The sequence below is a fragment of the Pseudorasbora parva genome, chromosome 9 (assembly GCF_024679245.1).
Source record: "Pseudorasbora parva isolate DD20220531a chromosome 9, ASM2467924v1, whole genome shotgun sequence".
NCBI lineage: Eukaryota > Metazoa > Chordata > Actinopteri > Cypriniformes > Gobionidae > Pseudorasbora > Pseudorasbora parva.
Genome location: NC_090180.1, coordinates 20638330 through 20662674, shown reverse-complemented (window position 1 = coordinate 20662674; position 24345 = coordinate 20638330). Strand labels below are relative to the sequence as shown.

At 39.7% G+C, this 24345-nt stretch overlaps 1 protein-coding gene across 1 annotated transcript in view; it reads left to right on the top strand.

Moving 5' to 3' along the window:
• The window catches only part of ak5 (adenylate kinase 5), a 162236-nt gene that overhangs the window by 20528 nt on the left and 117363 nt on the right, over positions 1-24345 (top strand). Inside the window, exons 4-5 of the mRNA XM_067454289.1 lie at positions 1067-1239; positions 10397-10510. Of these exons, the coding sequence (XP_067310390.1) occupies positions 1067-1239; positions 10397-10510 (287 nt within the window). The remainder of the gene's footprint in view (positions 1-1066; positions 1240-10396; positions 10511-24345) is intronic.

Genomic DNA, 24345 nt, shown 5'->3' with positions numbered 1-24345 from the left:
GGTTTCACACCTATAATTTTGTTTCGTACCAAACTGAAAAGTCCGAAAATCCGGACCAAACAAGGTAGGTGTGAAAGCACCCTAAGTCTGACTGAAGAATCCAACAAAGCGACGAGGCAGTCGCTGGGGTCTATTTCATATTTATGAAAACATTTAAATCAAACCAAACACCTTTTTATACATCTGTTTCCAGTATGTAACTTGGATTTATTGTTATTGGTTTATTAGTTCTATTGTCATAGTTTATCTCCAACTTGCCTCAGCACACCAGAATGGAAGTTCCTAAGATGTCTAGTAAGACCTTGATTAGCTGGTTCAGGTGTATTTAATTGGGGCTGGAGCTTAAGGTTCATGTCATGTCGTAATTACCACAATTACATGATTTTTGCTTGTAAAAAGTGCTTGCGGCCTCATAGAGCTCATAATTAAAGCTTGTGAGATTGGAATATTTTCGAGCTCCTATCGCCACAGTTGTTTCACGATGGCAGTCTTTCATCTGGGACAGACAAAATTCATCAAATGTGTCCAAGGCAAAGTTATAGCATATTGTTTGTGGCCAAAATAGGATTAATGACATTTGTGTTTAATTCAACATGGATTTGAATTAAAATTTGTTAATTTCACCATCTACTACTGTCAAAATGTGACTTTCTACCCTTTATAAAGCAAGAAAAACTACACCCTACTAAGTTGCACTGCAAACAAATCGTTTGTAAAAGCACTATCTGTTCAAGCTGCCTCTGCACTGCATACTTACCCGCATTCGAAATGCAAATTGAATATGTGTGAAACAGGCGTTTAAAATGAGTCATTGAATTGTTCACTCAGCAGATTTGTTCAAAACAATGGTTAAAAACACTAACATTTGACTTAGCTACTTAACATTTAATAAAATGTTGTTTAAAAGCTAAATTAAATTGCCTTAAATTGCCTAACCTAATTACCAAAAAGTATATTAGTATTCGAAATATGACTGTATTTTGCAAATAGCTACATTTCCTGGAGTGTCTTTATGCGAGTGAGTCCGGTTCAGGTTCAAATGTCTTTCTGCTGTCTTCACAAACAGGTGGCCCGGGCAGCGGTAAAGGTACACAGTGTCTGAAGATTGCAGAGCGCTATGGATTTGAATATGTCTCAGTGGGTGAGCTACTCAGGAAGAAGATGATCCATAACGCCACCAGCAACAGGAAATGGAGTCTGATTGCCAGGATCATAACCAATGGGGAACTGGCACCACAGGTATGTACTGTACATGAAGACAGTATGTAAAGGTCAAAGACTCATACCGGTAATTAAATTTATTTTGAGAGGGTTGCACAGCATCTTACACGGTAGTGGACACTATACATTTAGGCTTGTAATGTTATATATATAATCACTAGGACACATTCTCAATACTTAGGTCACTTTTTCAAAACTCTTTACAGAGTGAGTCTACTGTATGTGGGCTAAACTGTGAATCATTGCTTTGGCACGCAATGCATTCACTGAAGACGTTTTTCAATTTACATGAATTGTTTGCTTACTTTTTTTCAAAACTGTTAAACTTAAGTTCAAAACCTAGCATACAAAAATAAATAAGATAGCAATTTGCTGCATGTCCACAGTAATAGTATATTGAAATATACTCTGAATCCAAATTATATACTATCAAAGCAATTAGAGGAGCACAAATACAAGTGTTATACTTTCAATTTCATTACCATCTATCCAAAAGGGGAAACTTAGGAATAATTTTGTACTGTAATGTAAACATAGACCATGTGATATAATACATTGAATTTTAAACAATAGAGAACTGTCAGTCTTGTCAAGACATTGTTTTATGAGTGACAATATGTACTTGTTGGGTGAAACCTTTACTTGTGTTATGGGAGAATGAATTGATTTGAGACATGAGGTGTTTTGGTTGTTTTACTGTGTGGTTGTAGTTATGCATTTTGAATGTGAATTAACTGCTGTGCTAAGTTGAGAGTTGGTTAGAGTTTTGAAAAAGTGAACTAGGTATTGATTGAGAAATGTGCCCCAACAATTGGTAAAACAAAAACAATGTTTTGAAAAATGTATGTCATAACTGTCATAACTGTCATAACATAATATAATAAATTAGGATTTCTCCCTGATTAGAAAATACCACAGCTTATACCAGTATCTGTAGTGTTTGATGGATTGAAGAAATGCTGTATGTGCTTAGACAACATTCCTATAACCACTTTATCCATAACATTTAGTTAAAATGTCCAATGTAAAGTAACATAATTTTTTTTTTTTAAATATACATTTTTTTAAATAGTGCTGCATGGCAATTCCCATAAAAAATACCTATCAACATCTCCTTGATTTATGCCCTTTTATTATTAAAACACTATTGTAGGTTCCGTTTTCACCATTTAATAACACTTTTTGCTTTAATTCATGAATAATAGTCCTGCTGTATAGTCTTTCAATTAATACAAGGTCATAAAAGTTGCATGTACAAAAATTATTGACAAACTGGAAAAATAGGTTTAGCTAAATTACAGCATGTCGCACCGCAGGAGGCTGCTGAAACTGCTTTAAATGCCGTGTGAACAACCCAATTAACCCCTTAATACATAGTGTCTGATGTAGTGGTCAGATGTATATTTAGTTATGTAAAATGTTTTATTTTTATTTTTTGAAAAATAGTGTTTTAGCCATACTGCATTTGTTAGTCATAGATACCAGTATAATCAAAATTATACTGTATAACCTTTAGAGTTAAAGGTTTGGATATAACTTTACACTCTGAATGGTTAAAATGGCTTGTAGACCTTTTAACACAACTCCAAAATTGCTATTTGAAAAGATTATTTCTTAATCTTTAGGAATAAAGTGGCAAGTAGAGAGATTACTGCATTTCTTCAGTCTGTTTATATTGCCAGACCTGACAATGACAACACTTCCTAAATTCCCTCTCTAAAGAAATATATCCACACTCCCTTTCCTGCATATTAACTTTCCATTTGATAACTGAGCACAAAAGTGTGGTGCTGGAAATGAGGCCACCATATTTTAGCGAGGAGGCTTTTGAAAGAGAAACATAAAACCTCCTACTGGTTGTTGATTCCCTGAAGAACTCCAGAAGTGCTTTGTATGCTTTAAGAGGAGGCAGTCTATCTACAAAGATTATTGACCAGGGGATAAAGTGACCAACCCATGTCATTTAATCCTTAGCTGCATTAAATGCACCTTTGTACTGAGACACAGGTTGAGAAATAAAGCCACTTTTCACTAATGACATCCTGGATTAGGGAAGCAAAAGAGACTTTTCCCAGGCTGTTAAAGGGAACGTATAAGCAGAAATGTCTCAGATCAGATGTACTGTACTTGTTGTATCATGATAAAGATTTCATTCAAATCTCAAAACTTCTAGCCTGACAAGCCAGACCCACATCAAGATGTTGTGTCTGGGAACTCACCATTGGCACGGCTCAATCCGAGGGGCGGGATAAACGGTTGTCTTTCAAACTCCCTCTGCACACAATTGGATAGCGTTACAACCAACCAGAGCAAGCTGAAGCGGAGCTAGTTGATAGATTAAACTTTCGCCGTATCCGGTCGGGAAAACTTCGAACACATTTTCCCTTCTTAAGAATGACTTCAGTGCTGTTCTTTTCTCTTTTCTCAAAGAAAAGCTTAACTCCAAGTCTTCCAGAGTCACGGCCAAAGCCGATTCGAAAGACCGCCATTCGCCAGCTTCTTTGTTTACAAGTAGCACGCGGAACCTCTGCAACTCTGCAATCATTATGTTTAGCCCAAAATGTTTAACTGTTTAACTCTATACATGATGTAAATGGCCTGACCAGAGTTTGGTTTTTCCAGCTCAGAAGTCTATTGAGAGTTGCTAGACTACATTTGCATCAAAATAGATTTTAGGGTGCGTCGAGTTCCCTTTATTGAGGGAACTCGCACTGCGTCGTCGAGTGACGACACTTTGGGGAACGCCCTCGGCGTGAAGTATGAATGAAATCTGCCACCAATCCGATTGGTGCTACGTCATGACCTAGTAGGTGACGGCATACGCAGAAGCTATAAGAAGGCGCCGTCTCATACAACAGACAGTCTTTGCTCTTCAGCAAGGCGCTCCTTGTATATTGTTCCAGACATCATGAGTTCAAGGACTGGTTCGTCATGATAGATCTAAAGGACACATATTTCCACATCCCTATCCTCCCTGCCCACAGGAAGTTCCTGAGGTTCGCTTTTGGGGGCAGAGCGTACCAGTATCAGGTTCTTCTTTTGGCAGCCGCACTGTGAAGCAGTTCCAGGGACTGCTGGGTCTCATGGCAGCAGCGTCCAACGTGGTTCCGTTCGGCCTGCTATACATGAGGCCCCTCCAGTGGTGGCTGGGGACCAGGGGGTTCTCCTCGAGGGGAAAACCTTTCGAAGGTTAATGCGCAAATACCCTTCGTTCCTTCGTCATATGGAAAAATCCCAGGTTCCTGTCCCAAGGGCCAGTGTTAGGAGCGTCATGTTGCAGGAAGATCCTTTCAACAGACGCCTCCCTCACGGGCTGGGGCACGGTCATGGAGAGCCGGTTTATGAGAGGTCTGTGGGGGCCCCAGCATTCTTCCTGGCACATCAATTGCCTGGAAATGTTGGCGGTTTACAAGGGTCTGAGGAGCTTTTTCCCGGACCTCCACGGCCACCATGTCCTGATACGGTCCGACAATATGTCTGTGGTATCGTATCTGAATCATCAGGGGGGTCTGAGGCCATGCCCACTATGCAAGTTGGCGCTTCAGATCCTCCTGTGGTCCCAGGGGAAACTGTTGTCTCTCAGAGCGATGTATATCCCAGGGGACCAGAACCAGGGAGCGGACGTCCTGTCGAGGCAGGGGCTAAGGCCCGGGGAGTGGCGACTCCACCCCGAGGTGGTGGAGGCCATGTGCGTGAGGTTCGGCCCGGTGGAAGTGGATCTGGTTGCTTCTCAAGAAACAACCCACTGTCCACTGTGGTTTTCCCTCAGGCATCCGGCCCCTCTGGGGTTGGATGCCATGACTCAGGCGTGGCCGAGACTACGTCTGTACCCATTTCCCCCGATCATTCTGCTCCCGGGAGTTCTAGAGCGGGTCCGCCGGGAGGGCATCAGCCTTCTCTTAGTAGCACCCCGGTGGCCGACCTGGGTTTGGTTCTCCGACATCGTGGCACTCCTAGACGGCCTCCCTTGGCAGGTCCCTCTGAGGAGGGACCTGCTGTCTCAGGCAGGGGGAATGATATTCACCCACACTGTGGCTTCAGTGCTGGAGTTCCTCCAAGACCGTTTCTCCACTGCTCTGACCCCATCCACGCTAAAGGTGTATGTGGCTGCCATAGGGGCTTTCCACTCACCTTTAGATGCAAGTCCACTGGGTAGACACCACTTGGTGGTACGGTTTCTCTGTGGGGCTCGGAGGTTGAGGCCTGCGGCTCATCCCAGAGTCCCAGCCTGGGATCTGGCAGTGGTTCTTGAAGGGTTGGTCGAGGCCCCCTTCGAGCCACTGGAGTCGGCTGAGGCGAGAAACCTGACCCTCAAGGTAGCTTTTCTCCTCGCCATCACTTCTCTGAGGAGAGTGGGTGACCTCCAGGCCTTGGCGGTTACGCCAACCTGCTTGGAGTTGCCCCAGGTGGGGTGAAAGCTATCTTGCACCCCAGGCCGGGCTTCGTGCCCGAAGTTCCATCTACGGGGATGAGGTCAGTGTTTCTTCAGGCATTTCATCCTCCGCCTCACGCGAGGGAAGAGGAAGCTAGGCTGCACCTGCTCTGCCCGGTCAGGGCTCTGAGAGTTTATGTTGAGAGGTCAGCTCACTGGAGGAAAGCGGACCAGCTTTTGGGGTGTTTGGCCCTCCCAAGAAAGGGTTGCCTGCGGCGAAACAGACTATCAGTAACTGGATTGTCCAGGCAAAAGCCACGGCTTATCGGGTGCGCAATCTGCCTTCACCCATGGCCATGAGGGCTCACTCTACGAGAGGCGTGGCCTCCTCGGTGGCCCTCCTTTCGGGAGCTTCGCTTATCGAGATTTGCGAAGAAGCGGGTTGGACTAACACTCACACTTTTATCAGTTCTATAAGCTGGACCTCCCAGCTACGCCGGGTGCTAGGGTGCTCGCGTCCTGAGTGTGCCTGAGTTATCAGATTCACACCAGGACAGGCGTGTTTCAGTGTGGCATAGTGGGTATTCGTTCCCCAGATTGTCGTCACTCGACGACGCAGTGCGAGTTCCCTCGATAAAGGGAACGTCTCGGGTTATGTATATAACCCTTGTTCCCTGAGAGGGAACGAGACACTGCGTCTCGTCGCCACACCTTCACACAGAGCGCTCGCTTTATCGCAAAGGCTGTCTGTTGTATGAGACGGCGCCTTCTTATAGCTTCCGCGTATGCTGTCACCTTTCTACGTCTTGACGTAGCACCAATCGGATTGGTGGCAGATTTCATTCATACTTCAGAGACGTCACGCCGAGGGCGTTCCCCAGAGTGTCGTCACTCGAACGACGCAGTGTCTCGTTCCCTCTCAGGGAACAAGGGTTATATACATAACCCGAGACGATTTCTTGGCTACAAAATTCCTTTACTAGTGCAAAAATGTATTGAAACAAAATTGCCAAAACATCTGACCAAAACACATTTACGCAATGCCTATATCAGCAAATCTGCCAGTCTAGTCTCAGGAAAGCAATACGCAGGAATCATGTTGATGATGCTATCAGAGGTTGCGCTATGAATAATTATTATCCATCACTCCGACAGACTGTGACATGGTATTTGTATCCATCAGTAAAATATTCGGATGCATCTGGTATTGTGGTATTGAGACCCTTTCGTCTTACCAAGAGCTGTGATGTGGGCTCTTGACTTTTTTCCTTTCTATTCTGCTCTCACAGTGTGAAAAAGAAATTAACTGCAGAAAATCTTCTCTCACATCTCTTCAGGCACTTATTTTCTCCCTTTTTCTTAATTTCTAACTTCTTTAAGCATATCTTTCTGAATGTTTCTAAAGTAGAGAAACACAATATATCAGATATCTTCATTTCTCACAGCTAAATGTTCAAAAACACTTGGAATTGTCCTTTCGAAAATTGCATAGCAAATTCAGCTAATTTAACTTTCCAGGTTCCCAGAATAGACATTCTAACATATCTGGTAGTTAGCCAGGATTATTTTTGGTGTGTTTTATTTATTTATTTATTTATTTGTGCATAATTTGAATGTTCCCTTTTAAAAAAATATGCTAGAATATAGGCATTTGTGAAAAAAACAAAAAACTAAAACACGGGAATCATACGCTATATATATCACCATTATGTTCAGTTTAACTCTGGTTTCATTTATGGACTTTTAGTTTGTCATTTGTTATTACCTGTTTACTTTGTTCTAGTTTCATGCCAGCTATCAGTTGCCATAGGCTTTCATTTAACGAGCACACCTGTCAGCATTTGCTTTATCTGCACTGTATTTAACTCCATCATTTGTTCTCAGTCTTTGTCTGGCAAATGCAATAAATTAAATGTGTCTTGATCTGATGATTAGGTAAACAACTGAAATGAATGGAGTACCCTGCACGTCAAAATAGTGACGCCTAGGATTACCTTTAGCATTCATCGAAGGCACTTGAGCATGCTTCGGACACCTTGGGAGTGAGAATGGGTTTGGTATTCCTTGTTTCTGTTTTATTTTAGAAATACTTTATGTTATTGAACTTATTCTGATCTGAAGGGGATCTCTACCTACGACCCCTTGCCCATCTCAAACACGTCTATGCTGTTGATAATGCACCCACACCTTGTGCCTTCCTCTCCTGCCTCCTCTGCCCAGCCTAGTTGGTCCCTCAGCTCGCTGGTGCAGTTTATTCCCTCAGCCTCTCTATTGACTTTAACCTGCTCAGATTCACCAGGGACTTTTAGTTCCACCTCAGACCTCCTGGCCCGTAGCTCCAACCGTCAAGCAGTCAATTTGGCTCCTTGGCTCCTCCCTCCCTCGGCTCCACACTGGACCGTCGTCCTCTCAGCTTTACCATGCCTCCTTGCCCCCCGGCTTCACCTTGGTCAGACATCGCCCTGCCTGTGCCACTGACCTTCAAGCCTTCCTCTGCACTTCAGCTCCCTTCCCCTTCAGTTTCGCCTCCAGCTTGACCCTCCGGCTCCACCAGGCTCTCCAGACCTCACGTCTACACTGATTCCGCCTCGGGTCTTCGTACAACCTGTGTTCTGGGCACCCACCTTTTCCATCCTTCCTCCACAAGTTCCTTCCACTGTCAGAGCCTCCATTGCTGTGTCCACGACTCCATCAGGGGGGCTTCCACCTTTCGTTTCTCTTGGAGTCCTCCCACTATCTGCTCTGGCACAGTTCCTCCTGCCTAGTTTTTGCAAGCCCCTCATCCGCCTCCAACCTTCCTATCCCTCTGTCGATCTGTTACTGCGTAAGGCCTCACCTTCACCAACGTCCCACAAGTTCTTCTTTTGTATTCTTATCCACAGTTGACTGGTTTTGGCCATGGGACGGGCATTTTTACTGCATAAAATTAGCAGCATGCAAAATGGTTCATATGCTCATTGTTTCCAAACTATAACCCGAAATAGATAAATATTAAGTCTGCTGTTTAAAACAAATAAATAATCAATGTAGGAGAATAGTTATTGTGCACAAACACCGGGAAACGTTGCATATTTGTGCAGTGAGCACGTCAAAAAATCATTTCTGATTTGAAGACACATTTTCGTGACATAAAAATGCGCGCATCAACCCAAACGCTTTGTTTAGCATTTATGTAAACACTACATTCAGATTCATCAAGTCGAATGAATTCAGTCTGATTGAAACAAAAGTTGTGCATGTAAACATAGCCATTGTTAAACTCTCTTCTGTGGATTAGTTTTATTTCATCTGTTTCATAAATACTTTGTTATTGAATTCAGATGTGTCTTCCTCATCATCTGGCCAGATTGTGACAATAACATTAGGGGAATGTTCTGTGTTTGCTGGAATGATTTACCAAACACCAGAAAAATAATGATAAGACTGAAATATAGGAAAGACAGCAAAACTTGCCACTCTGCATGTCCTCCTGAATGATTGCAGTGTCACAAGGGAGTTTATGTATATTTTAACAGTTTGTATTACACATTTCATCATTGATTGTTTTGTGATTCTGTCAGAATGTACTACAGCTTTCCAAAGGATGAAGCAGTTAAATCCTATAACATATTAAATAGAAAAAAGGAACCTTTTTAAGAAGCAACTGTGAGTAAATTGTGAAGTTCTCTTTTCATTTCATGAAATTGTAGAGGTCCAGCAGCAGAAAAAAAGACAGTTTAATTTGAAATAAGTCAAATAATTCAGTTTTAAAAAAATTCTCATATTATAACCCATTTAAAGGGGTCATATTTAGATCGTTTTCAGAGCAATTTCAATTCACAGCAATTTTACTTAAATTGCCTAAATGGTGAATCAGAGCAGCAAATATAAAGTTTGTTTACGTTTGATGCAACACAAACACATATCATGTACTCGAGTCGATTATTGATTCAGTATTTTAATAAATGTTATCATCAACTCTATCAAAACCACATACAGATTTGCAAATTAGGAGGGATGCTGTTGTATCTGGATGTAATATAAGATAGTGTTTCGGACACTGACGTTTGATGTCATAATGATATCATGTGGTCTCCTTGCATTCTAAAAATATCCTCAGCTTTGAACCGTGCCTGGATCGCTTATAGTGATAAACACTGTAAAAAATAGCATTTGGTCATGCAAATTACATTCCATACTGGGCAACAAATGGTGACTGATGTAAGACTTATTTTTAGAACAATCTGGTACTGACGTTTGATCTCTGTCGTAAATAATGCCATCCACATCTTTAGATTTGCTAAGCTTGAACATATTCTCCCTCCAGCATTTAGGAACATTAAAATGATAAGATAATGCCACTGCACTCAGTTACACTAGAAATCACACAAAATGGGATATGTCACCACGTTGATGTGTGCAGGTTTTTGATACAGTTTTATTGTGAAGTGCGAAACACACCAAAAAAAAACAATCCTTTATTTAATAATTTAACGTTTTCAGAAAGATGCTTAAAGAAATTCAAGCAATGTTCTAAAATACTCTTGTGAATTATGGAATGATTACCTTTGAAGCCCAACTCATCTGAGATGTCATGCAACCGTCTTTTATCCAAACTGATTCGGTATGCTGTTTAAAATAGCCCAGAATTACAAAGCACATTTCCCTGCAGGTACATGATCTTTGAGGACAAAATTGCTACAGAAATTAGGTTTATTACTGCTAGTTTCGTTTCAATCTGTAAAAATTGCAATGCTGCTACAATATTTTACTTCATAGATAAAACATTATTTTGACCTGAGTATGTCTATTTATTCCCATTAGGAAACTACCATAACTGAGATCAAGCAGAAGATCATGAAGATTCCAGAAGCCAGCGGTATAGTTATAGACGGCTTTCCTCGAGATGTGGGACAAGCACTTTCTTTTGAGGACCAAGTGAGTGCATTTTCCTTGTGGTGCAGTTGTGGATCCACTAACATGGTAGAAATGCATATATAGTGTTATAACAGGACCGAATCCACCAACTCTCCAGTACTATTGGCTGGTTTTGAAATGTTTATGACAAACCTCATTGCCTTTATCTGCAACTGGATGCCACCTGTATTTATGGCTCTCATTTGCATGAAATTGACCATTTCTCACATTTTCCTCATAATCACCTGTGCCACTCAGCTCCCATAGAAAATTAAACACCCTCTCATCTTTCCAGTGAATGCATAGCCTACTGTTATTAGGGCTCATACTTAGGGTAAGGGATCTGAATAAACCCATAAGTATTAAAGGTGTCATGAACTGCATTGTTCTATTGTTCTAAGGTTTCCTGCCATGGACTCAGAATATTAATATCATTTTTGCATCAAAATTGTCATAATTTAGAAATAAATGGCATTTTTCCTACTGATTTTAGCCCTCTCATTTGAATTCTCTGTTTGAAGGGGCATGTCTGCTGTGAGATTTCAGTGTAAACGCCTACTGCTGGGATTGGCTAACATCTTTACATATGAAGTAGCTGTTACATGTGGAACTCTCTTGATTTTTTAACATTTTATTTACTATTACAGCTTTCATGGTTAAAGGACAACTCCAGTGAAAAATGAACCTGGGGGTAATTATCACATGATTACCAAGCAGATCGTTCTCTGGGATGCATTTTCATGAAAATCGAATGTAAAGAGTTTTATCTCTAAAAACAGATTAGCTTATACCACTAACAAGGCTCAAAATAGCCTCACACTAACACGGTAGCATAATGAGGGTCCCTACATGCAAACTGAAGCATTAAGAACTTTGTAAGTGTACAAACAGTTTAAAGGTGCCCTAGAATGAAAAATTGAAATAACCTTGCCATAGTTTAATAACAAGAGTTCAGTATATGGACATCACATACAGTGAGTCTCAAACAACATTGCCTCCTCCTTCAAATGTAAATCTTGTTTGTGAAAAACACCATGGAAAAACCATGGCTATTTTCAACATAATGTCAACTGTGACGCAATGACTGAGATCCTTAATATGTACACCTCTAAGATTTGCATGTCAGCCCATGTTCATTTTCAGGCGGAACTGCGCATCTGAATCATCAGTTCAGCAGATAAACAAGCGTCATGCGAGGATAGCGAAAACGGCAGCTCTCATGGACACAAATATCATGTTGCAGGTTGTGCAGGGGATGTGAGGACTTTTCATAGCCTTCCCACAGATAAACAATGTCAACCGTCATGGTTGATGTTTATTTAAAATCGGATTCCGAAACAATTAAATTCAAAGTTGTTTGTTTGCTTGGGGCAATATCGCAGGATTCGCTCAGCGTCTGATACTGAAGAAAGGGCCGATTTCAACCGTATTCCTGCAAGCAGTAAGTAGCGATTTTATCCACTTCTTGACTGTCGAACCCATTTCAAAATTAAATTGAAAGTTTCTTAGTAAGACAACATTACGATAATATCCCCTGTGTTGTCCAGATCTAACGCAAGATGCTAAAATAACAATTGGAAACTCCAAGTAGCCTACATAACAGTTTATCAAATGACAAAGGTTAATATTATTTCCTGCCAGTGTTGTCATAAAATACAACAGTAGATAGGTATGTTGATCCCTTTTGATGGATTGAAATCTAAATTAGCCTATATTTCATCATTAACACAACATATAACTCAGAAACTAACTACGTTGACTACTACTGTTTAGTTGCTTTCAGATCGCTCAGTTGATCTTGTCACCTTCTTCACCATCTAAGTTGAAACAATAGTCATTTGACAAGGCTTCTAGTCAATTTGTTAAATAAATATACATTTTTGAGAACTGAAGTATGATTATTTTGCAGCGTATGGGTAGTAAGCATGACACTGACTATTTTGAGTGGCTTCTACATTACTTTGTTTGCCTAATAAATCGACTTTTAAATCAGTATTCTACTGTCAAACTGTAACGTTACTGTAAACAACATATTTACGCCCTACCCAGTTCAGTTCGTGATTCAAAGTTGAGAAGCTATTATTGTAAAATCATTGCCATGACGGATGATATAGATGTGTTAGCTGTCATTGAGCCGTGCAGTGAAACAGCCAATTAGAGCAGAACTCTGCATTAATATTCACAAACCTTCCAAATAAGGCAAAAACAGAGCATTACATCCTAGGGACAATTTCTTTGGTTGTAAATGGACCTGTACAACTGTATCTGGACAATTTTTGACCTTAAATAAGCCACATACCCTCTATTTAGATATTAAAGAACAATTTAACATATTGTTTCAAATCATTCTAGGGCACCTTTAATAAAAATGTACTTTATAAAGACAGACAAGAGCCATCTTGGAAAACAAGTCAAGCCATGAACGCTGTGCTGTGATGAACTGTGACTTGGAATCTCATATGGGACACCTTCCTTTGCAATCCATGCATTTCCATGTAATTAGATTTCACAAACTTAATTCCTATTGATCAGCTCAATTAGCACAGCATTCGTGGCTCGACTGGTCTGTTTTCCAAGATGGCGTCTGTTTACAAACGTGTAATGGTCTTTATAAAGTATCTTCTTATTAAATTATTTGTGCAATTACAAAGTTCTCAATGCTTCGGTTTGCATGTAGGGACCCTCATTATGTTACCGTGTTAGTGTGAGGCTATTTTGAGCCTTGTTAGTGGTATCAACTAGCGATTTAATTTTATTCATTCCATGCCCCATACACTAGCATTATAAGCTAATCTGTTTTTAGAAATAAAACTCTTTACATTTGATTTTCATGAAAACGCATCCCAGAGAACGATCTACTCAGTAACCATGTGTTAAACAAAAGACAGAACAAAACAGAACAATACATTTGATTTAGGATCCTTTGGAAGGTAATATTATTTTTTTCCAGTAATAATTTATTGCTCTTCTCTCCTCCTCATTTCACTAACACACCAGTGGGTGGGGCCAAAGTTGCTATGATGAAGTAGGCATATTCAATAATGAGTCATTATCTGGGCTTGGTAACAATAAAAGCTGTTTTTGGACTAACAAGGAAGTTTTCCATTATGAAATTTGCAGGATATTCATACAGTATGATGACCACTTGTCAAAAGCCCACATTTTGCACCTTGCAGACCATAAAGCAGGTACAAAAGTTTTTAAACTTGAAGCAGGGATTAGAGACCAGGATATCACTGGACAAGTGGGTGGCTGTTTTGACTTGGTTCAGTAAATAAATACCTAAAACATCCAATATCACTGTAGTAACAGCCTAGCAACCACCCTGAACATCCTAGCAACCACCAAGAAAACATTAGCAATTCCCTAGAAACAATTCAGAACACGATAACTATGGCCTAGCAAGTAACAACCACCAACCCAACTCTTCAACTCTGCTCCTGGGGACCCACTGTCATGAAATGTTTATTTACAACCTATTTTCAAGTGATCCTGAAAGGTTTGGTTTGCTGCTTCAGGTGTGTTTCATTAGGATCACAAAAAATGTAATAAATAAAAAACTCTGCAGGACAGTGGGTCCCCTGGAGCAAGGTTGAAGAGTAATCCTAACATCCTAGCAATTCCCTAGCAACCACCCATATCAGCCAAGCAACCATCCAAACCAAAGCAATAACCTTGCCTTAAACAAAGCCCTAGCAACTATTCAGAACACACTATCAACCAACTAAAGCGCACTTCTCATGACACCTTAGAAATGCCCTTGCCTTATCAATGCCATATCAACCACACAATAACCTTAGCAACCAAAAGAACACCCTAGCAGTATCCTAGCAAGAAGTAACCACCCCAGATGATCTACATAACAATCTAGCATCACCTACTGTATAACACCCTTCTCATAACACCCTAGTTATACCATAGCAACCACCCAACACACCCTAGCAACAACAATAACACCTTAGAAGTTGTCCTTTAAAAACAAACAACTTTAAAAACAAACAACTCCTGTTGTTTGTTTTTAAAGCTCTTAATGATCAAGCTCCACGCTATCTTAAAGATCTTCTTACCCCACAGTCGTCATCGAGATCTTTAAGATCTTCAGACAAAGCTCTTTTATCCTTCCCACGATCTCGTTTAAAAATGAAGGGAGACAGAGCTTTTTCTGTTGCTGCCCCCGTCTCTGGAATCAATTGCCCCTGGACATCCGCCTTGCACCTTCCATTACTAGGCCTACTTTTAAAGCAAAACTGAAAACCAATTTTTTTGGCCTAGCATTTGTATAGTATTATATTGCTGTCTGACTGTTTGTTTGATTGATTTATTTATTGTTTTTCTTGCTGTTTTATTTTATTTTTTATTTTTTATTCTATCTTTATTGTTTTAGTCTGTATTTTTTCTTTACTCTGTACAGCACTTTGGATAGCTTTGCTATGGTTAAATGTGCTATATAAATACAATTTACTTACTTACTTAGAAGTACTATAAAGAACAACTTATAAGACTCTACCAACCACCTATAACACCTTACTCATAACAATCTAGCAACCACCTACTGAATAACACCCTAATGCCATAGTAACATCACAACACACCCTAGCAACAACAAGAACGCCATATAAATACTCTAGCCACCCTTTAACACTCTACCAACCACCTATAACACCTCATTCATAAAAATCTAGCAACATCTACTGTATAACACCCTTGTCACAACACACGCTTAATGCCATAGAAACCACACAACACAGCCTAGCAACTGCAAAAACATCCTAGCAATACTCTAGCTACCACCCTTAACACTCTACCAACCACCTATTATACCTTACTCATAACAATCTTGCAACCACCTACTGAATAACACTCTTCTCATACCCAACCACGTATCACACCCTACATAAACCCCTAGCAATACCCTCGCAACCTATAACATCATAACAATGCAAACTGTTCTAAAAAAATAAATGTTAAAAAAATAAACTGTTCTAATAAAAATAAAACGTATAACTGTCATTACCAATCAAAATTCATGTTCATTTTAATGCAGTGTTTGGACTTTTTACCACCATTTGTCATATTTCCATTTCAGCTAAAATATTCATTTTTTATTTACAACTACACCTACCCCATTCCTACAGCCGTGTGTTCTCCAAAGCGTTTTTATCCAGCTAAAAACGCTAGGCGCTCTGCTGAAAACGACTCGCTGTGAGCGTTTGTGAGCATTTTGGCAGGCAGCGTTTTTTTTTCTTCAGTTGAGACTCTTTGCTTGCTATGAATGACACGGAAAATCCACGGAAGTCTTACCAATTTCACAGGTAGTGAAAAGTGACAGTGATGAATGCTGTTTTACTCAAAGTTGAACATTCTTCAACTCTCAGCGACCAGTAAAAAATGCTGCGCACTCGGCGCTTAAGCGTGAAATACTCGTTCAGCACCTTATTGCACTCCAAGCGTTCTTAAAACACATTTTTTGTTTATTCTTAGCTATAAACACTTAGTTCTTTCAAAAATATATGTGCTCATTAATGTATATTTACTTCTTTCAAGTAATAAAGTATTCTCGTAAGTTTATAATATGCCATAGAAAATACATATGGGTGAGGGGTTCGAATGCTGGTCGCCATGTTGGCCCTCCATCTTGAAAGTACAGTAGCCAAAGAGGGACACACCCATAAATTCAAGCTTCGCCTTTCACATTTTAACACTCGATGGCACCCAAAAGAGGGGGGTTGCCATGTTAATCTTGGACTAAATCGGCCACTGTAGGAGTTAAAACAAAATCGGAATTGAGAGGAACAGAAACTAATATTCACTGGATTGACATATACCTTTACACCGCTAGATGGGGGAAAATATCACACAGTGTAGCTTTAAAACTTGGCGCTCCCATTGAAAACAATAAAAAAACGCCAGCCAGCTACGTGAAAAAAACGCTTTTGACACACGGCCTAAACCTACCCAGTGATTTATAGTGCATACACACTTTATGAGCACATGTGTTCCCTGGGATCTAACTCACGATTGCATGATCACATGTTGTTGTATAGTGCAATGCTTTACCAACTGAGCTATGCAAAACCTGAAATGCTAAGCAGATAAAAGATGAAAAATGCTTTAAAATGAAAGTGTCCTGCTGTCAATAGGAGCACGACTTTAGAAAACACTCCTATGCGTCATAGCCTTTTTCAAGAAAGTGACAAACAACTTATTTAGGCGTATTGGTTGGAGAACATGTTGTAACAATGCCGTTAGCAACTAAACTCCCTACCGATGCCCTATCAACCGTCTAGAACATTCTAGCAACATCCTAGCCAACACCTATAACATAACACCCTATATACCTACCCATAATCTCATTGGCAACATGTGAGTTAGAAACAAGTTTTGCATGTCCAAACACATTCTTCTGAAAATATAGAAATATACTGTACAGTATGTATAAATAAGCACAGCTACTAAAGATGGGTTGCACTGTTTAAGAAAATCACTTTAAGCCATCTAGTCCAGAATTATTTACTTCAAAAGCCAATTCAGTGGTGACTGGAGCCTACAGCATGAATAACTCTAAAGCATTATTTAACCATTTAGCTTTGCTCCAATCACGGTCAGAGGCTTGTCTCAGCACTCTCGTTTGCAGTGTGTTCAAACTGTAAAGCAGCACTGAAGACGCAATATAACATGTCAGAATAAGCACACAGCTAATGGACTAGATTCTCACAGTCGAGTGGGTAATTGCGCAAGTGGATGATATAGTTGCGAAGACAGGGCTGCCGTTATTGTGTTTACACGGCTGAAGTCTTCTTTAGCTTTTAAAAAGACTCTTTATGAAAAAGAAAAACATCTGCTTGACTCAGTAGTTGACATGAGAAGTGTACTTTAGCATACTTTTAAATAGAGAACTTATGGAGGGGGAAAGTGCAAACAGAATGTAATGTTTCTGACATTTAATTGCAATATTATTACTGCATTATTATTTACAATTAAATTTAAAGTTAACACTTTACAAGGTACATTAGTTAACTACATTATTTAACACAAACTAATAATGAACTGCGCCTATAAACCATTTATTAATCTTTGTTAATGTTAATTTCAACATTTACCAATGCATTATTAAAATCTTGCTAACATGAACTAAAAAAGATGAACTAAGGCTGAGCAGAGGTGTAAGTTCGTGGTAAGTTCATGTTAACTAATGGATTAACTATTGTTAACTAATGCAGCTTTATTGTAAAGTGTTACCATTTATGTTTAATTGTTCTTACTTTTAAGCAAAACCTTTCATTTGAACAATTACAAAGGGCAAGTTTACCTATATAAGAAACAGTCATGAAGGTGTGCAATCTCTTAAATGCCATTTTATTTCATTAATATTATACTATCTGCAAGTATACGTTTTTAATATTTATACTTTTAATATGTTAGGTAGTTATTTATTCAGTACAATTAAATGCTCTTCTTTTTCGCAAGGGGTTCCTCGGTTGTGAATGAGGAGTGATTACAGAGAGATCTCCACCTCTGACAAAACATTGGGACAATTTTGTCAACCTGACAACCAGAATGGGTTGAGAGCTAATAATTCACACCCTGTTGGTTCACATCTGCGTCAGTGGCTTGTCCGTGTAACACACATCAGATCTCAAATGTATACTTAAACTCTCTATTTCCTGTGCTTTTGACAGGAACCACTTGACAACCTTCAAGAGCTCATCTCGGGCAGTGACAGGCGTATATATTAATTTCTATAAACCTGCCAAAAAGGAGCTAATGTCAGCTTCGCTAAAAAGGAAATCATGTGACAATTCTCAATTGCAGGTCTCCATGCACGTTCATCTCTAACAGCCCATTTCTTCATGTTTCCTCATGGATAATTATCTTTCTCCCATTTTTGTTTCTCACATCTATTTTATTTAAGACAGTGGGCTTAGGAGATAGTATGTTAGCTAATATGGCTAACTCAAAACTCGCTCCCATACCTCGCACTTGCTGTCGATCTCGAATTAACTTTTACCTTTTTACATAAACACAACTGCTAGTCCGGATGTGAAAATTGCGGAAGGCACCACCTTCAAATGTCACTCAGTCGACATGAGCAGTAAAATTTTATGCATACCAATAATCAGATATGCTTCTGTCTCTCTCTCCGTCTCTATCCATCCCTCATGCTTGTTTAATTCCAGCCTTACTCATTTCACACCAATTATCTAAGAGATGCTTTAACATAGGCAGAGAGCTGTGAGGTATGCACTTGTTGCTGCCAGAAAATAGATTTGCAACACTGCTTATCAGAAATGAACTCATGGTGTCACATTATCTGTTGATTTCCTTTTGCATGTAATGACATGCAGATATTTTTGCACAGTGACGGGTCATTTTGTCTTATCTGCCTGCTGATCACACTGGCAGAAAACCGTGTTCTAACAATGTTTGTTTTCATGTGAAAATGATGTGTAATGTCACAGTTACCTGGCGCCTCATTTATAATCATTGCGTACACACAAAACAGGCAGTAAATAGGTGTACGCCACTTCCGACGCATAAGTTGTGATTTATAAAATGTCACCCTTATTTATATGCAGTCAATAAGATGATTGTTTCAAAACAGCTTCCCAGTGTTAAAGGGTTAGTTCACCCAAAAATGAAATTGATGTCTTTAATGACTCACCCTTATGTTGTTCCACACCCGTAAGACAAAAATATAAATATTTTATATTTAGTTCGACAGCGTATCTAAGTGTAGTCACACTATACTGTCCATGTCCAGAAAGGGAATAAAAACATAATGAAAGTAGTCCATATGTGACATCAGTTAGTTAATTAGAATCTCTTGAAGCATCGAAAATAGATTTTGGTCCAAAAATAACAAAAACTACGACTTTCTTCAGCATTGTCTTCTCTTCCGCGTTTGTTTTCAAACCTTAAATAAAGATTAAAACGGTCATGAATCAGTGGATTGATTCATGATTCGGATGAAGATGAACGGAGGTCTTACGGGTGTGGAATGACATTAGGGTGAGTCATTAATGACATAAATTTTTGGTGAACTAACCCTTTATCAGGAAGATACTGCAACAGAATTTGATTCTCTGGTGAAAGCGCAGGGTGCGAACTACGGGGGAGCTAGGGGGAGCTCGGCTCCCCTTAATAAGTCATGGGCTCCCCTGAAAATGTGATATGTGAAATTTTGGGGGGTCTCAAAAAATATTGACACTGTGCTATTTTGAGGTGCAATTTCAGTTTTGTGTAATGTGCCATTGTGGATTATTATGTGTAAAATTGCTCAAAAATATAATTAATTCATGGATGATGGCAATTTAAATCTAATTCACTTCAATAAAAATAACTATATGCTATTCTAGTCCTGACCATCAGGGTGGGGTGGCGCTGCGGTGCAAATTCCACTCGTTTAGTACATTTAGTAACAGCAAAGGAAGCGTACCCCAGTCGATTAGTGCTAAGTTAAGGCATGTTATTCCCAATTATGTGTTGTAGCCTATTTGAATGGAGGAATTATGGTATTCTTTTGTAGCCTGATGAGTAACTAACCATTATTCATGTGAACTCAAAGACAGCCGGATGCTTGGTTTATAGGCTATTTGAGGGTGGCTTTTTGACTTATCAATTTGTGTTTTTTTTCTTTTTCTTCTTCATTAAAATCAAAGATGTTCATTGATGATTGTATTACATTTACATTTATGCATTTAGCAGACGCTTTTATCCAAAGCGACTTACAACTCAGGAGAACAGGAAGCGATCCGTCAAAAAGAGGCAACAAAACACAAAAAGTGCCCTAAATACCAAGATTTGTACACTGCTCAGAGTAGCAAAGACCAGAAAAGGAAAGAAGAAAGGAGAAATAGAGGGGGAAATATATATATATATTTTTAATGTAAGATTAAGTGCTCCTGGAAGAGATGAGTTTTTACCTGTCTTTTGAATGAAGCGAGTGATTCTGTCGTGCGTATGGAGGACGGAAGATCGTTCCACCAACCAGGAACAATGAAAGAAAAAGTTCTAGAGAGGGATTTCATGCATCTCTGTGAAGGTACCACAAGCCTTCGCTCATTAGCTGAGCGAAGGCTTCTGGTGGGTGTGTAGACTCGTAGGAGTGAGTCGAAGTATGCGGGTGCTGCGCTTGTGGAAGATCCCATGAGCAAGAGTCAGGGCTTTGAATTTGATCCGGGCAGCGAGTGGTAGCCAATGCAGAGAGATGAATAGAGGTGTGACATGAGCCCTCTTGGGCGTATATTGTATATTAAGAGTCTCCGGAACGGCATTAAACGATAGATTGTCACGCTCGTCTGTGTGTGACGACTGTGTGCACGAGCCAAAAGAGAACACACGCAAACACCGCCTACTTTGATTTGATTGGCCATCTCGATAATTTTTACATTGACGAGCGCCGTTAGATCTGAGGCAAACCAGACTAAAATTTAACTTTTAAACCTTTTTGGCATCCTAACATACAGATCTATGTGTACTGAAGTGAAGCAGAGCAGTGCAAGAATATCAAAAATATAGATCAATGACTATGGTGGTTACCCCCCCCCCCCCACACACACACACACACCCCCTTACACAAGTGAGCTCCCCCAAAGGCCATGGTATAGTTCGAACACTGTGAAAGCGGGTATGTTATCTAGCTAATTTCAATTATCATATAGTGTCAATACGAGCAGGTCTGTAATATAGTTGAATATTTGGTGTCCCCAACTGAGCAAGCCAAAAGCCAAAGACAACGATGGCAAGGAACCAAAACTTCCTCAGGGGCCAGAATGGAAAGAAAAAAAAAACCTTGGGAGAAACCAGGCTCAGTCGGGGTGCCAGTTCTCCTCTGGTCGACGAACAAATAGTGTATGATTATGATTCTGTTCCAGTTTCATTAATGGCAATATGCAGTGAAATTACATAAAGTCATTACTCAGAATTTAAACAAAAATTATTAGGGGTGTGCATTGGCACTTCCTTCACGATTCGATTCGATTACGATTCACCAGGTAACGATTCGATTCGATTCGATTCTACGATGCATTGTGATGCATCAAAATTCTACTGCACACAAAGCAAATTTTTCATCAGTCATGAGGCAATACAATCAGATATTAAACAACAAATTGTATTGGCTGCTATGTGTCTCCTGTATCTTTGACATAAAAGTTATTAAATAAAATAAAATGTAATTAAATAAAATGCAATTAGCCCTTAAATGCATGACTGTTTCACCAAACATTCTTACATATTCAGGTCGTTAGCGACCCAGATCTATATTTAACATGGATAGACCTCTACCTGTCGTGATAATATATAAAACTCCTGATTTTAGACAGCTACAGAAGAATAAAATAAAACCTATTTCGTTACCTTTTGGAGCTTGGAAGGGTTCAGTTTGAGCAGATGTTTAATACCATCATCATCTGACCTCGTCAGAGCTCGTTTACCAGCATATTCTCCAAACTCATTTTCAATGTCTTCAAAATCAATATTTTGATCACTGACAGCTTCTTGACCACATCCATCATCAAGAGACAGTGACTCTAACATATGATTGTGTTTAGTACTTGCTCTCTGAAGTACATCACTAACCCATTTCAAGTTTTGCAGATTATAATTATTGTTTCGTTTTCTGTCAGAGGTAACTATGAGTTAAACGTCACTTCATCATTGCGTATCAGACATTGCCACCTTGTGGAATAAAGGTGAATTGCGGCGTTTTTCGTCATTATAGATTCATTGATTATTGTGCAAAAAAAATATATGTACAATCCTACACACCTCGGGTCGTTAGCGCGTTTTTAATAACCCGTCTATCGCGGTCATCTCCCTCCGCCTCAGCCATCTTCCTTGTTGTTGTTGTTATTCTCTCGGAACCGGAAGTATTTGAAACTTCACAACTTTATCGTCCGCCAGAAAATAAACAGTGACATAATCGATTATGGCACTTTGCCGCATCGATGCTGAATCGTTCATGCCCCGCATCGCGATGCATCGCCGAATCGATTATTGTTGACACCCCTAAAAATTATATGAATTTAGATGTGGATGTGCTACTTTTGATGATTTTTCCTCGTGACACGATTAAATATAAGCTAGTTCCAATAATTCTGCTTAAAACTAAACTCATATTATGACAAAATATGTTTTAGCAAGAATGATAATCAGTGATGCACACTTACTTTGATAGTAAAGGTTGAATGGGAGGATGGTTGAATGGTCCATTATCCGGTTTGAATAGGTCCAATAATATTAGCTTATACTGTAATCCGGGGCTGCACGGATATGGAGTGTAAAGACATCTTCACAAAATTATGAAAAATTCCACTGTATTCGAAGGATACAACTTGTCAGTGACATGCTCAGATAACTGTATTTACACTGCAATACATAAGTAGGTAATAATAATGTTAAGTAGCCTAACTGTTTCCATTAAAAATTATATGTTCACATTATCAGCCAAACTGCATGAATTACATTTTATTTTATTTGTTTAAAATTAGATCAATATTTTAAATTAAAATATCATTTGGCCCTAGGAAATTGATAAATCAACTTCATTCTAAAAAAAATGTATATGAGAATTATTTTATACAATTTTGTTTTAATGAAAATTTATTCTAAAACATACAAAGATGAATTTCAGAAATATACGGTTGCAAGGCACAAATGGCATTTATAGTCCGTAATATTTTTCAATGTCACAATCTTCTGCTGGCTGTGATTTATAAAGGGATTTTTGCGCAGGTTCTGGCATACACATGGCTTTATAAATCTTTTTTTTTTTTTTTTTGCGTATGCAAAATCTAGGTGTGTCTCTACAAATCTACGGAAAGTTTTATAAATGAGGCCCCTGACAATAAGTTGATATTTGATGTAATATATTAGCTATATAGTATGGTTGCAGTTGGTTATTTTGATAGTCCACTTTAAACATTCTACCTGTAACTTTGCAACTACATGTCAACTAACTCTTATTAGAGTATTAGTAGACTGTCAGTAGACTAGTAGGTTATGGTTAGGGGTTAGGGTTCGGGTTCGGGTTAGTAGAATAAGTTGGGAACGCAAGCAAGCATGATTGTCATGAAGCACTCGTGAAATCTGTCCAATAGCATGCCGATACGTCATAGGCAGGTGATGTCATTGACCAGGAAGCTATAAAGCACACCCGGACCAAACAGTGTTAGTTTCTGAAAAAGTCGGTCACAGGCATGCAGGGAGTATGGCATAGCGATGCAGCGTCTCGTTCCCTCTCAGGGAACCATGGCTACATACGCAACCTGAGACGTTCCCTTAACGAGGGAACTCAAACTGCGTCGAAGCGCTACGGGAACAAAATACCCATGTCGCCATAGTCCCAAGTGTCTGTATATGTGAAATCATCAACCCACAAACACCCAGGAACCTGGGGTAGAGGCTACATCTAAGTTGTAAATCCTCACGAACGTGTGCGGAGAGGACCAACCAGCCGCATCACACACCCCTTTAAGCGAAACTCCTGATACTAGAGCCATAGAGGCCACCATACTCCTAGTTGAATGGGCTAGGACCTTCAAAGGTGAAGGCTGTCCAGCCGACTCATATGCGAGAGAGATAGCCTCAACTATCACTTTACTCAATGTCTGCTTAGATGCTGGCTTCCCTTTACTCGGGGATCCGAAACACACAAATAACTGATCAGATTTTCACCACAGGGCAGCTCTGTGGACATAAGCATCCAAAGCCCTCGCCGAGCAAAGCAGATTTAATCTCTCCTGGTCTGGGTTAAGGAACGGAGGTGGAGAAAATGCCTGCAGCATTACAGGGCCCACCACGTTAGTGGGGACCTTAGTTACATAACCTTCCCTTGGGAATTAGAACGCTTTTAC